At 36.2% G+C, this 14,733-nt stretch overlaps 1 protein-coding gene across 14 annotated transcripts in view; it reads left to right on the forward strand.

Moving 5' to 3' along the window:
* The window catches only part of LCOR (ligand dependent nuclear receptor corepressor), a 127,628-nt gene that overhangs the window by 60,139 nt on the left and 52,756 nt on the right, over positions 1-14,733 (forward strand). For 7 of the 14 annotated variants that reach the window (XM_028512761.2, XM_028512765.2, XM_036027088.1 and 4 more), the window contains one exon: positions 1,665-1,744. The exons of 2 other annotated variants lie outside the window; for them this stretch is intronic. In XM_028512761.2, the coding sequence (XP_028368562.1) occupies positions 1,665-1,744 (80 nt within the window). 5 more of the 14 variants (XM_036027092.1, XM_036027093.1, XM_036027085.1 and 2 more) reach the window with 2 other exon arrangements.

Below are 14,733 nucleotides of genomic sequence, written 5' to 3' on the forward strand. Positions count from 1 at the left end.
TTTTATGTTTTCTTAATTAGAATAACATTCCTATGCATTTGAAAAGTAGTATGTACACAAAATGCACAAGACACACAGACTCCTTCTAAAGGTTACAGTTAAAGTTCATATGGATTCATGTATCCCTTGTAACCCTTTGGGATTCAGTGAGGTACAACACACATAGTTTGAGAACCACTGCTATAGTCCGTTATTTCTGTAATGTTGTGTAAAGGTACAGTCTAATTCCCTTCCTCTTTTTCCTTTTTTTAAATTTTATTTATTTATTTTTAGAGGGGAAGGAAGGAAGAAAGAGAAACATTGGTGTGTGATTACCTCTCTTCTACCCCCAAATGGGGACTGGGCCCACAACTCAGGCATGTGCCTTGACTGGGAATCAAACCAGCAACCCTTTGGATTGCAGGCTGGCACTCAATCCACTGAGTCACACCAGCTAGGACCCTCTTTTTTCTCTTAATAACAAACCCACAGAAAACAACAGGATGACAAAGATATTTTTTAATTGTTATTTATTGCTTCATGAGCAATATTTGATTAAATAAATTAGAAACTTTAGTGTGTGTTTCATTTTCTACTTTATACTATTACAGGATGATAATAGTTTAAACATTTATGTACGGGTATATTTAAATTTTTTCTTATATTTCGTGGTGTGTGTAGTTAGTGGTTTCTAATGTCATAAAGGAACCAGTAAGTAGTTCTTGTGACAATGTAATCACAAAGTATTTTCTGTTAAAATACGCAATTATTTTTTTTCCTGTAGTGATATGGATGTTTTCAGTAAGAATTTTCCTTCTTCAAAAAACTATTAGCTTGAAAATCTCATCTCTGTTGATATTTAGAAACACGGTATTTTGGTTAATCCAGAATGCTGTGGCAATTTTGAAGCAGTTTGACTCTTTCATTGGGAAAGGTACCTTTTAAAATGGAGTTTGAATGTTTATATAAAGAGCTTATTTGGGATTCTGTAAGATGGTAAGAGAATCTATTAGTTTCCATTCTTCATTGATTATTTCTAGCACTGTCTGTTTTATATTGTTCTGGACTGTGCTCTGAATTTGTATTGAATGTTAATCATTGACAGAAATGCAGATTCTCCTTTTAGATGTGCCATTGACACTCTTAGCATCTCTTCAGTAATAATCTGGGTATCCTCAAGAACTGGAGAAAACACCATCATTTTTTCATGTAACAGACTAATATCCAATTATAATAGGGAATACTGTAATAATGGATTTTTTCATCCTTTCACGGTTTGAAAGTATTCTTGAAGGGCTGTTTGGACCTGCATTATTAAAAGATCTCAGTTTATTTCAAGGCATTCAGAATCTTTTTTTGGTATTTAAAAATCATCCTGGTGACATATGATACCTTGATGATTTAATCCTCAGTCTCCTCCTTTTTATTCACAATTTATGTTGGTTAAAGCTACATCCATATGAGCATCTTTTTGTGTTTAGTTGATAGTGCAGATATATATGTATGAATGTGGTACATTAACTAGTGAGCAGTTGCTGTTAAGATTCTTAACACAAACGGGAACCTGCCTACTTCTTAATGATGATTTTTTGTTGTTGTTAAAATAATATTTTTGACAGTCTTGTTTATTCCCTGAAAAATCCTCATTTGTGACTATTAATTTTTTATTCCTACTGTTTTTGCAGACTGTGAACCTGAAAGCATTTCTGATTGGACTTTTGATGAAAATTGTCTGTTCTGTTGCTTGAGAAGAGATAAAGTAAAGGTAACCAAGAAATTTATGAAACTTGTCTGGTGTGGTATTTTATAGTTTTTATTTTTTCAGAATTTGATTTTTTTTGGAGACATAGGAAAAGGAACATATGAATCTGTATTTATTTATAAAGGATTTGATAGTAACTTAGTTTGCAGTTTAGTGTTTCTAGTCTGTTGATTAGCCATTGAGAATCTTTGTCCCAACATGCATTGCTTTTATTTATATAATGCACTAGGCAGAATAATTAACTGGGTCTCAAACTTGTTTATTTTAAATATGAAATGTATGATAATTCAAGTAATGGGAGTCATTTGTACAAAATGAATAGCAACATGGATCTGGATCAAGTAGTTACTAATTCATGTATATTTATGATATGTGGCTTATGCTTTAGTATTATAGGATGTTTCTTCATAATATCTGAGCATGAACATTGTTAATGCAGTTGCAGAAGTTGGCTACCTTTGGGTTTATGTTTTATTGTTTTGTGTTTTGTGTTTTGTGGTTTGTGTTGTGTTTATTGTTTTGTGTTTTGTGTTTTGTAATGGTTTTCCATCTTACGTTTCTTTTCATGATATTTCTGTTTTCAGTTTTAAAGCTTTGGAAACATTTCGAATCCCTTCCTCTGCCTTGTACATGTCTAACTTCAAATCATTGACCAGGTTCTGTCAGTTGTCCCCTCATACCAAATTTCATTCTTTTTCCCCCACATTCATCTAGTTCAGACCTTTGGCATTATTCTGAACTACTGAAATAATATGACTGGTCTCTCAACTTTCTTCAGTCTGTTAAACACTGCTACAGGGTTAACCTCCTTACCCCTGACCCTCACCCCTCGAATAATGTGGACAAGTTACTCTACTGAGTCTCCATTGACTTTCTCATTGTCTTTGGATTCATTAGCCTAATGCTCAGTGACTGAGTACCTTCTACCATTCAGTCCATTTCTTTTTCTAATGCTGTCCCACTAGTTTTCTACATATTTTTCTATCAGCTAAACTGGTTTGATCATTTGTATTGAACAATATGTGTTTACTATTTGGACTATAGCATTGCATACCCATTATTTTCAGTGGCTTGAAATTCCTTTGCTGTTACTCTTAGCTTAAGGCCCTCCTTTACTATAAAGGTGTGCCTTTGCTCTTATTACTGTTTCAACCCTTCAACTGTTGTGTAAATATTACCTATACCAGTTATTTTTCAGTTAATACTCTGCCTTATTTTGTTCATCCTTTTCTACATTTGAGTTTTGTATTCCTGACTATACTGTCAGCCTCTGAAGACTGAACCATGCTGTATGCTTTGTACCTTTGCATGTAACCACTGTATCACCTTTTACCATTGTTGGCAAGTTGCAGTAAAATCTGAAAGCAAGTTGAAGAGCTTCTTACTGTTCTTCTTTTGTGACATCTTTTACTTGCCTACTGTATGAAAAAGTTGTAACTATTCATGGTAATCTGTTTTCTTTGAATTAATCAGGAAAGTGTTTTGAAATTTAATGTGGTTTGAAAAAGAGAGACCAGCAAATTACGCAATTGCCAATGAAGTTGAAGTTCATCATTTTAAACTCTCTGTGTGTGTTTGCATTTGTGTTGACATGTTATGACTATTTATTGAGCAAGTCACTTTTCTTTTAAATCTTCACCTTGAGGATATATTTATTGATTTTAGTGAGAGAGGAAGCAAGGGGAGAGAGAGAGAAAGAGAAACATTGATATGAGAGAGAAACATCAATCAATTTGCCTTCTGTATGCACCCTAACTAGGTATCAAACCTGCAACCTAGGTATGTGCCCTGATCAGCAATAGAACCTGCAACCTTTTTGTTCGTGGGATGACACTTCAACTAATTGAACCACCCAGCCAGAGTGAGCAAGTCATTTAACTGTTCGGGTAGAATAGAAGTGACTATTAATTGCCTTTTTTCAAGATAGGATTGGACAGAAAGCTTTTCTATGTTCAATAGTGTTGAGTTCAGTACATTCTTCTAATATGATTGAGCTTACCAGTGCTATATGAGGATAAAATATTGTATGAATATTTTTAGAATAAATTACAGAAATAGCAAAGCATGGTGGAATCATGTGGCATTTGAGACAATTGTTTTTACTGTTTGTAGTCCTACAGTTTTTAGTTGGTTTTCTAATTAGAGTATTTCCATTTGACAACACGTCTAGTTCTGGGAAAGCGGTTTTTGTCCACTAGACTCTTCACTACCTATACCTTGGTGTTTATATTTTTCAGAGACAGCAATAACATCTATAATGGAAAATAGGAGAAAAAAGGCCTAGAAAATGTAAATTATGAAGTATGTATCTTTAGTTGTGTTAGATTTAAAGTGATTATGCTGGAGCTCTTTATAGGCACTTGGACCATCTCATTCGAGTAGGACTAGACTCCACTGGGTTGAGGCTTGCGTTTTAAGGCTGGTTTAGGATTCCAAAAATGAAGGAAATATCTGGAGACTATGGTAACAGCCAATAGGTGGCAGCAGAGCATAATGTTGGAATCTTGAGTTTTGAGGTTGGCAGAGTGAGAAAATCTAGATAGTGTTTTGAAAAGCTGTTAGAATTATTTGTCTCATGTTTGGGAAAGAGAAAGAAGTTATGCATATTTTTTAGTTTGAATTTTCAGTGCATACTGAAGCTGTTAAAATGGATAAAATAAATATATTATATTTACTTTTTAAAATATGTAGGTAAAAAGTACAAAGTAGCTTCTTTGGAAGATAGAACAGGGGTTCATCTAGAGATTAATAAAGCAGTTGTTGATCTACACTTCAGGATCCTACAATTAGAAAATACAATTGACCCTTGAACAACACGGGTTTGAATTACACGGGTCTATTTATACGTGTGTGTGTCCCCCCAGTAAATACCTGTGCTGTTTTCCATCTGTAGTTGGGAGTCTACTGACTGTATGTATTTGATCTATACCATTTTATGTAGAGGACTTAATCATATGTGGAGTTTGGTATTCATCTGCGGAGGTGGGAAGTCCTGGAACCCTACCCCACAGACACCAAAGGACAACTTGTGTTTGGGGGGTGTCAAAAGTAAGTTATACATGAATTTTTTACTGTGCCAGTGGGTCGGCACCCCTAAACCCTGTGTTGTTCAAGGGTCAGCTATATAACTTGTAAGGGAAAGGCAGCTGACATTTTTTGAGCGTGTACTATGTTCTGGTTACTTGTATTTGTTCCCATTTAATTCTTTCAAAAACCCTATAAAGTTGATTGAAGACATCTCAATTTTATAAATAAACAGGAATGGTCAGAAAGACTAAGTTATGGGCCAAATCTAAAAGCTGGAATTTGATCCATGTTTTAGAATACAGGCATTTTGATGACAAAGCAAGGGGCAGGAATTTGGAAAGTGGAAAGCAAGAATTAGGTAGGACTTGGAATTACTCAGTTTGAAAGAGAGTAAGAATGTAAATGGACATGAGTGTATTTGAAGGGACACTCTCAGCTGTTCTAGGAATCTCTTAGTAAGTGAATATCTGCCTTTCTGCCTGGCTGCCTGGCTTGCTTGCTTTTTTCTTTCCTTCCTTTTCTGTTTGTTGAGCACATAGTAGGCACTCAGTAAAATATTTGCTAAATGAGTAACAAAGAAGTCAGGAGGCTTAATATACTAGAGAATTATAGTATGAATAGCTAACTGTTTTGAGTGCTTACCTGTGCCAAGCATATTTACTCATGAGGCTTTTATACTTTACCTTTTAAAAAAATAATTTTAGACTTATAAAACAGTTGCAGCTGTTTAGCAGTAATTCCTGTATAACCTTTACCCACATTAATACCTTATGTAATCACAGTACAATTATAAAAATAAGGAAATTAACATTGGTGCAGTACTATCATCTAATTTGTAAACATTTCAAAATTCACCATTTGTCCCAGTAATGTCACTTTTCTGGTTCAGGATTCTATCTAGCTCATACTTTGTATTTGGTTGTCATGACTTAATCTTCTTTAGTCTGGAATGGTTCTGTTTTTCTTTGCCTTTCATAATGTTGACACCTTGGAAGAATACTGGCAAAATGATTTCTAGAATGTCCCTCAATTTAGTTTGTCTGATGATTCCTCATTGTTAAATGGAAGTTACTCATTTTTGGCAAGAATACCACAGAATTGATGTCATATCATCCTTAGTGCATCATACCAGGATGTCTTCCAGTCTTCTATGGTATAAGGTTTCTGGATTTTTTTTCTCCCTGTTGTACTTAGGCACAAGGTAGGTATCTTGTGAAGAAGTACTTTTTCGATTTTGTAAATATCTTTCGGTCATCATACTAGTTTCTCATCCATCATACAATAATTTTAGCATCATTGATGAATCTTGCTTGAAAAACTTACTGTGGTAATGATGATTAGTGATGATTTTTTAAAAAATATTTTTGATGATTTTCTGTTTCTATTATTTCTTCTTCCTCTATTAGTTTCAATTCTACTGTAAGGAGGAGCTTTCCCTTCTCCTCCACTTATGTAATTATTTGTTTACCTACCAGTGTAGACTCATGGATTTGTATTTCATTCTATTCACTATAATCATTGTTTATTTTTAGTTGAAATGTCCTAGATTTGGCTGTTGAAAGTCTTTTCAAGTTAGCTCCTTATCTTTTTTCATGTTTCTATGATTTTTTCCTAGCACTTTATTTTTTGGCACCAAAAATGTTTCAGGCTTTTAAAAAAAATTAATCTTTATTTTTCTTTTCGTTACTATTTAGCACCCTTATACCCTCTCCCCCCAGCAGTCGCCACACTGTGTCCATGTCCATGAGTCCCACTTCCTTTTTGTTCAATCCCTTAACCCCCTAACCTCTGCCCACTGCCTTTCCCCTTCAGTAGCTGTGATCCTGCCCTCCAACTGTGAGTTTCCCCCATTTTCCTTGTTTGTGTTCCTGTCCTGACCCTGGGTTTCTTCAGGGAACCTTACTTAGTTCCTTTAGTTGGAGAATTACATAAGAAAGCACGGTTTGGGCACTAGGTGTATTCATTGCTACTAGATCATCATTGCTTCTAAGCCTGCTCAGTTGTCTGAGCTAGGAAGTATGTTCACTTAAATATACATGCATATGCATCTATATTTCTTCCTGTGTTTGTTAAAAACCATTTCATTAGACTTTTAGTAACTGCAGGATTGTGTTGATAATATAAAAAGCTGATCTAGTAGTGGTGAAAGGTGCTGGAGAGATAGGAAGAATAAAAAATTACTGTCAGTATTAATATCCCTAAAATGGACTAATTCTTAATGATGCATTGATCTGTGGTATGGCTCTTCTTGTGACTGGCTGATACAGAGTAGAGATAGCTGTTGTAAAGAACAAGGACAGTTTAGTGATTAACGATAATGATAAATAAGATATACCAAAATAGAAAATGTTTATGCTCTTATAAAGTTTATTATAAGACTTGGTAAGTTTTGTATTTGACTAGCACATTAGGAGACTGTTTTAAGGAGTTAGGACTTGGGGTGCTTTTGAAGAATATATAGGTCCAGATAGGCAGAGATGAGAAGGACACATTCTGGGTGGAGCAGAGTATTTATTTTTAAAAGTAACTCATGATAAAACCAGAGCAGGATTATAGATATTCTTCAGTGCCCAGCTAGCTCAGGAATCATAGTTACATGAATTTACATATTAATAGTTATATCTAGATCCTTTTTATGTTTATCATTATCATGTTGTGTTTACTGTGAACATTTCATAATTTGTTTTGTGAGTATACATTAATTATAAATTTAGAGCTGTTAACATTTTAATTACTATTTTTGCACATTGAAAGTTTATAGTAAGACCAGATGCTAAATCTAATTGTTATTTTCATATTGTATTCTACAATATGTATTTATATTAAATATATTAGTTTGGGCATATTCAATGCTATTGATAGGACTTGTCTGACATATGCTCTAGAGTACCACAAATCAATATATATTCACTACATACTACTATATATAAAAGGAACTATGTAAGAAAAATATATCACCATAGTTTCTGTCTATTAGGAATGAGAAAGGAAACAAATATAAGGTGTTTAAGGGATATTTATTTATGAGAATTAAATTGATAACAGGGCAGATTAAAATGGATACCACAACTTAGTACATGATTAATTAATTTAAATTAACTTTTCAGTGAATTGTACAAATCTAAATTGTGAGACCAAACCTCGTTGTCTATCCAGAGGCCTTTTTATATATATTATTTTAAGGTAATAAGGAAAACACTTGACACAATGAGTCAGCACTCAGTCTAAGTTCTCATTAAACAGGAGGATTTTCTTAGTTTGGTTTTTTGTTTGTTTGTTCATTACTCCCAGTCTGTGGATTTTTTTCTTAAAAAAAACAAACAAACAAACAGACTTGTATAAATTGATGATTAACTCTGTTCAATTTTATGTGGCCATAGTTAACCAATAGACTAACTACTGGAACATTTATTAAATGTCTGGTTCTGTGGAGGCCAGAGAAGTGAAACACAGATCCCTCCTTGTTTATGGAATGCTAGTGAGACCGTGGTGGATAATATAATGAAAGGGAATTTAAATTAGGAAGGTTTAACTCATCCACCCTACCTGTCCAGAGCCAAGTCTCTGATACAGGTAGGAAACATTGAAAGTAAAATCCTCTCCCTTATTCTCCTATATATTATTTTAAAAGGTAATGGAAAAAATTAAAAATACTGCAGCAATTGGGAGGTGCAGTGCATGATGCTGGAGTTGCTTAATCTATGAGTTGGAACTCAACCTGAACCTTAAAAGGACCTGTGTTTTAGAAAGATTGATTTGGTTCATTTTTAGGAGGTAATGGAGAGGCATTTATAGTGAGAAAATTATGGGAGGCTTTTGTGATAATCCAAAAAAGGAGCCTGAGGTATAGTGCCACAGCTGTGAAGATGCGTAAGAAGGGTAGAGAACCTAGAATCAAGACTTGTTAAAACTTAGTGATTACTTGACTATATAAGTAAAGGAGAAGGAAGTGTTAGTGACTCTTTGGCTTTCCAAACCAGGATGACTCAACATAGTGAAGAGAAGTTGAGAAGTAAGAAGGGGAAGGGTGTAGTAGCCAGTTTTTATGGTGAGGATAATGAGGTTATTAGCTGGAAGCTGTTTGTGGTCGAAGTGAACATTTAATTGGAAGTGTTCAGTAGACAGTTTGGTTGTGGAAATTGAGTTGAAATAGGGGATCTAAGCTGAGGACATATTTGGAGGGTTTCTCAGTACATCTGGTGATTGGCATATTCAAGTAGATCAAGTCTTTGGTGAGTGATAAAACACAAAATACTGAGAGTTGAAAGACCTTTATTTTAGGAAGTAGGACGAAAATAAATGAATTGCACATCTTGAATCAGCTGTCGTTCTGGCCCCTTACTGCTTGATGAGTAGGGGCATGGGTTTTCATGTTTTTTGCACTAATGTGGACTCCTGTGCCTTTTTCCATAATGGGCCCTAATTGGGTTGAGCAAGTAGCCCAGACATAATTTAACAGGCTTTCAGAAAATAGCTTTTCAGGAATATAGTTATGGGAGCCATACTTTAAGTCTGACAGGTTAAAGAATAAGAGGATATTGTGGGAGTTAAGAAATGGATATGCATAGACTACTAGTTTGAAAAGTTGTCAGTGACAGGAATGATGAAGAAAACAGAATCACAGAAAGAATAGGTAGTTGGTCTAAGTAAAGACTTTTGGGTGGGAAGTCTTTAAATAATATTTATACTCTTGGAGAAGAAGAAATTAAAGCTATTAAAAGAAGGGAACAGTAGAAAGTGGCAAGATTGTAAGAGAAGCAACAAGAAATTAGTTACTGAACAGTGATAAGAGATTCCTCTTAAAATTAGAACATAGTCAGGGATAACTGTAGGAGTTAAGTGTTTGCCAGAAATAAGTGAGGCAAGAGTGCCTCAGTGTAAGGACCATGGCTAACTGACTTGCAAAAAAAACAGGGAGAAACTCTCAGATATGAAGATGGTGTTTAAAAAAATTACAAGGGGGAATAGGCTGTAGTAACTGTACTCTCCTCAGTTGAATTGCTTCCTAGACTTCTCTAGTTATACTAGCCACAAAAAATAGTTTCAAGGACTACAATAAGATGGCCTTGTCCAACAGTGCATTTTTTGTTATTTTCTTTTCTTTTTTTGATTGAGATATAATTGGCATATAATATTAGTTTCAGGTGTACAACATAATGATTCAATATTTACATATATTGCAAAGTAATTACCACATTAAGTCTAATTAACATCCATCAGCACACAGTTACAAGTTTTTTTTGTGATGAGAACTTTTAAAATTTATTCTCTTAGCACCTTTCATATATACAGTACAGTATCAACTGTACTCATCATCCTGTATATTACATCCCCTGGACTTATTTATTTTATAACTGAAAGTTTGTGCTTTGAAGATTACCCTCATCCATTTTGTGCTCCCACCACAGCAGCCACCAATTTATTCTCTGCATCTGTGAGGAGGTTTGTTTATTTTTAGATTCCACATATGAATGAGATTATATGTCTTTTTTATCTTTCTCTGATGTAATTTCACTTAGCATGATGTCCCTGAGGTTCATCTATGTTGTTATAAATGGCAAGATTTTTTTCTTTTTCATGGCTGAATGATATTCCTCTGTTTATGTGTAGCTAGATAGACCACATTTTCCTTATCTGCTCATCTATCTGTGGACATTTAGATTGCTTCCATATTTTGGCTGTTGTAAAGAATGCTGCAGTGAGCCCTGGCTGGTGTGGCTCAGTGGATTGAGTGCCAGCCTGCAAACCAAAGGGTCGCTGGTTCAATTCCCAGTCAGGGCACATGCCTGGATTGCAGGCCAGGTCCCCTGTGGGGGGCATGTTAGAGGCAACCACACACGGATATTTCTTTCCCTGTCCTTCTCTCTCCCTTCCCCCCTCTCTAAAAATAAGTAAATGAAATCTTTAAAAAAAAAAAGTCCCTAAAAAAAAATGCTGCAGTGAACATGGCAGAGGGGGTTCATAAATCTTTTCAGTTAGTGTTTTTGTTTCCTTCAGATTAATTCCCAGAAGTGGAATTGCTGGATCACATGATATTTCTATTTTTAATTTTTTTACAAACCTCCATACTCTTTTTCATAATGACTGCATTAATTTACATTCTTATCAGCAGTTCACAAGGGTTATCTTTTTTCCACATCCTAGCCAACACTTGTTATTTCTTGTTGTTGTTTTTTTTGTTTTTGTTTTTATAATAATAATAATAATAACCATTCTGACAGGTGGGAGGTAATACCTCATTGTGGTTTTGACCTGAGTTTCTTTGATGAGAGTAATGTTGAGTACCTTTTGTTGTACATATTGGCCATCTGTATGTCATCTTTGGGAAATTGTATATTCAGATTGCCCATTTTTCCACTTCTAATTTGATTGTATTTGGGTTTATGAGTTTTTTAAATATGTTTTGGATATTAACCTCTTATCGGATATACAATTGCAAATATTTTCTCCCATTTGGTAGGTTGCTTTTCATTTTGTTGATGGTTTTTGCTGTTCAGAAGCCTTTTAGTTTGATGTAGTCTCACTTGTTTATTTTTCTTTTGTTTCCTTTGCTTTGGGTATCAAATCCAAAAAAATCATCACCAAAGACCAATGTCAAGGGGCTTACCACCTATGTTTTCTTCTACGAGTTTTTCTTACGTTCAAGTCTTATGTCCATTTTAAGTTAATTTTCATGTATAGAGCAAGACAGTGGCCCAATTTCATTCTTTCACATGTGGCTTTCCAATTTTTTTTTTCAATATTATCCATCGAAGAGACTGCCTTCCTGACTCCTTTGTCATAAGTTAATTGACTATATATGCCTGGGTCAGTTTCTGGGCTCTCTGTTCTGTTCCATTGATCTGTGTCTGTTTTTACGCCATTACTATAGTGTTTTGATTACTATAGCTTTGTAACATAGTTTGAAATCAGGAAGTGTGATGCCTCCAGCTTTGTTGTTCTTTCTCAGAAAGAAGGGAAATGTGTTTTTAAGTAGGGAAAAAATTACTAAATAAAGTCTAGATTTTTAAAAGATGTTATTTTTGTCCATGTAAGATGTAAATGTTTTTGTGGTTTTCTTTTTTTTGTATTTTGCCCTTGCCATTTTGAACAGGTGGACATTAAGCTACTTTACAATGCTTTGATTTTCTACAAAATGTTTTTGAAATTTTGCTTGAGGAGATTTTTTTTCAGCTTTACTGAGGAGAGTCTTATAATTAATCAAAACCCTGAAAAAGTTTAGAAATGCCTAGTTAAGCAAAAATTAATGTTAGAAAGAATCTTATATTAAGTCAGTCTTTCATTTCTCCCTTGCCATGGGTATAGGTCTCACTCCTTTTTTTTCTTTTGTTTCTTATGAACTATTTGCACATTAGGCTGTCTTTCTCTTTGTTATTTCCCTTCTATTAGAGCACATTTGTTCTGCTTCTCTTTCTTCCCCTGATCTCTTTTTAAATATATTTTGTTGATTATGCTATTACACTTGTCCCATTTTCCCCCCTTCATTCCCCTCCACCCTGAACACCCCCTCCCACCCACATCCCTCCCCTTTAGTTCATATCCATGTGTCATATATGTAAGTTCTTTGGCTTCTACATTTCCCATACTATCCTTACCCTCCCCCTGTCTGTTTTCTGCCTACAATCTATGCTACGTATTCTCTGTACCTTTTCCCCCACTCTCCCCCTCCCACTCTCCTGTTGATAACCCTCCATGTGATCTCCATTTCTGTGGTTCTGTTCCTATTCTAGTCTGCTTAGTTTGTTTTTGTTCTAGTTTTAGGTGTGGTTGTTAATAATTGTGAGTTTGCTGTCATTTTACTGTACACATTTTTATCTTTTTCTTAGATAAATCCCTTTAACATTTCATATAATAAGGGCTTGGTGATGATGAACTCCTTCAACTTGACTTTATCTGAAAAGCACTTTATCTGCCCTTCCATTATAAATGAAAGCTTTTCTGGATGGAGCAATCTTGGATGTAGGTCCTTGCCTTTCATGACTTGGAATACTTCTTTCCAGCCCCTTCTTGCCTGTAAGGTCTCTTTTGAGAAATCAGCTGACAGTCTGATGGGAACTCCTTTGTAGGTGACTGTCTCCTTATCTCTTGCTGCTTCTAGGATTCTGTCCTTCATTTTTACCTTGGCTAATGTAATTATGATGTGCCTTGGTGTGTTTCTTCTTGGGCCCAACTTCTTTGGGACTGTCTGAGCTTCCTGGACTTCCTGGAACTCTATTTCCTTTGCCAGATTGGGGAAATTCTCCTTTACTGTTTGTTCAAATAACTTTTCCACTTGTTGCTCTTCCTCTTCTCCTTCTGGTACCCATATAATTTGGATGTTGGAACATTTAAAGATGTCCTGGAAGTTCCTAAGCCTCTCCTCATATTTTTGAATTCTTGTTTCTTCATTCTGTTCTGGTTGGATGTTTCTTTCTTCCTTCTGGTCTACACTGTTGATTTGAGTTCCAGTTTCCTTCCCAACACTATTGGTTCCCTGTACAGTTTCCTTTATTTCACTTAGCAAAGCCTTCATTTTTTTTGTCTAATTTGCGACCAAATTCAACCAATTCTGTAAGCATCCTGATTACCAGTGTTTTGAACTGTGCATCCGATAGGTTGGCTGTCTCTTCGTCCCTTAGTTGTATTTGTTCTGGAGCTTTGATCTGTTCTTTCCTTTGGGCCATTTTTTTATCTTGATCCACCTGTTACATGATGAGGGGTAGAGCCTTACGTGTTCACCAGAGTGGGGCAGTTCAGTTGCTGGGTTGTGACACTGTATGTGGGGCAGGGGTCTGAGAGGAAATGATGGCACTTGCCCCGCTCTCTGTTGGACTTCAGTCCCTTTCTCCGCTTCCCCCAAGCAAACTGGGCCCTTCTGGTGCTGATTCCTGTGTGTGGGCTTGTGCATATTCTAGGACCCTGTGGGTCTTTTCAATGAACTCACCTGTGAGGCTGGGAGTCTCTCTTGGCACCTCAACCCCCACAGGTGTTTCCAATCAGTGTTTTGAGGCTTTATTTCCCCCTGCTGGGGCCCTGGGCTGTGTGGTTTGTCTCGCTCCCCAGTTTCGCCTGGTTTATCTGTGTGCAAATGTGGAACCACCCGGTCTGCCAGCCACCTTGTGTGCTGCACCCCTCCACAATCTTCCGCCTCACTGGGTCTACCCGCTGCCTCCTGGCACACCCAGGATCCGCCAGCCACTGCTTTTTGCCTTTTTCTGCCGGGACTCCTCTCCGCCCTGCCCCCACCCCTGACTCTGCCCCTCCTACCGGTGTGGATAAATGTGTCTATTTTAACTCCTTGGTTGTCCGGCTTCCATACAGTTCAATTTTCTCTCAGCACTGGTTGTTTTTGTTTTTGTTTTTCTCCTAAATTTTTGTTGTCCTTATTTTGGTTTTGCGAGGAGGCACAGTGTGTCTACCTACATCTCCCTCTTGACCGGAAGTCTGTATTGCCATCTTAACAACATTAAATCTTTTCCTATTTGTTGCTTATCTTTTTCCCTTTTTTAAGAGTTTAGAAAACCATTTATTTTATTTTTTTATGTTAGTTACAGTTGTCCCTATCCCCCCCCCCCATTGCTCTCCCCTGCCCCACCCAACCCCCACTCCCAAAGACAATCCCCATTTCATTGTCCTCTACCATGGGTCCTTTGTACATACCCCTTGACTTGACCCTTCCCCCTTTTTACCTCATTATCCCCCTCCCCCCTCACCTCTGATCACTGTCAGTTTGCTCTTTATTTCCATGTCTCTGGTTCTTTTTTGCTCATTTGTTTGTTTTGTTGATTAGGTTCCACTTGTAGGTGAGATCATATGGTATTCTTCTTTCACTGCCTGGCTTATTTCACTTAGCATAATGCTCTCCAGTTCCTTCCATGTTGTCGCAAAGGGTAGGAGCTCCTTCTTCCTTTCTGCTGTGTAGCATTCCATTGTGTAAATGTACCGTAGGTTTTTGACCCACTCATTTATTGATGGGCACTTAGGTT

The sequence above is a fragment of the Phyllostomus discolor genome, chromosome 5, assembly GCF_004126475.2.
Source record: "Phyllostomus discolor isolate MPI-MPIP mPhyDis1 chromosome 5, mPhyDis1.pri.v3, whole genome shotgun sequence".
NCBI classification, from domain to species: domain Eukaryota; kingdom Metazoa; phylum Chordata; class Mammalia; order Chiroptera; family Phyllostomidae; genus Phyllostomus; species Phyllostomus discolor.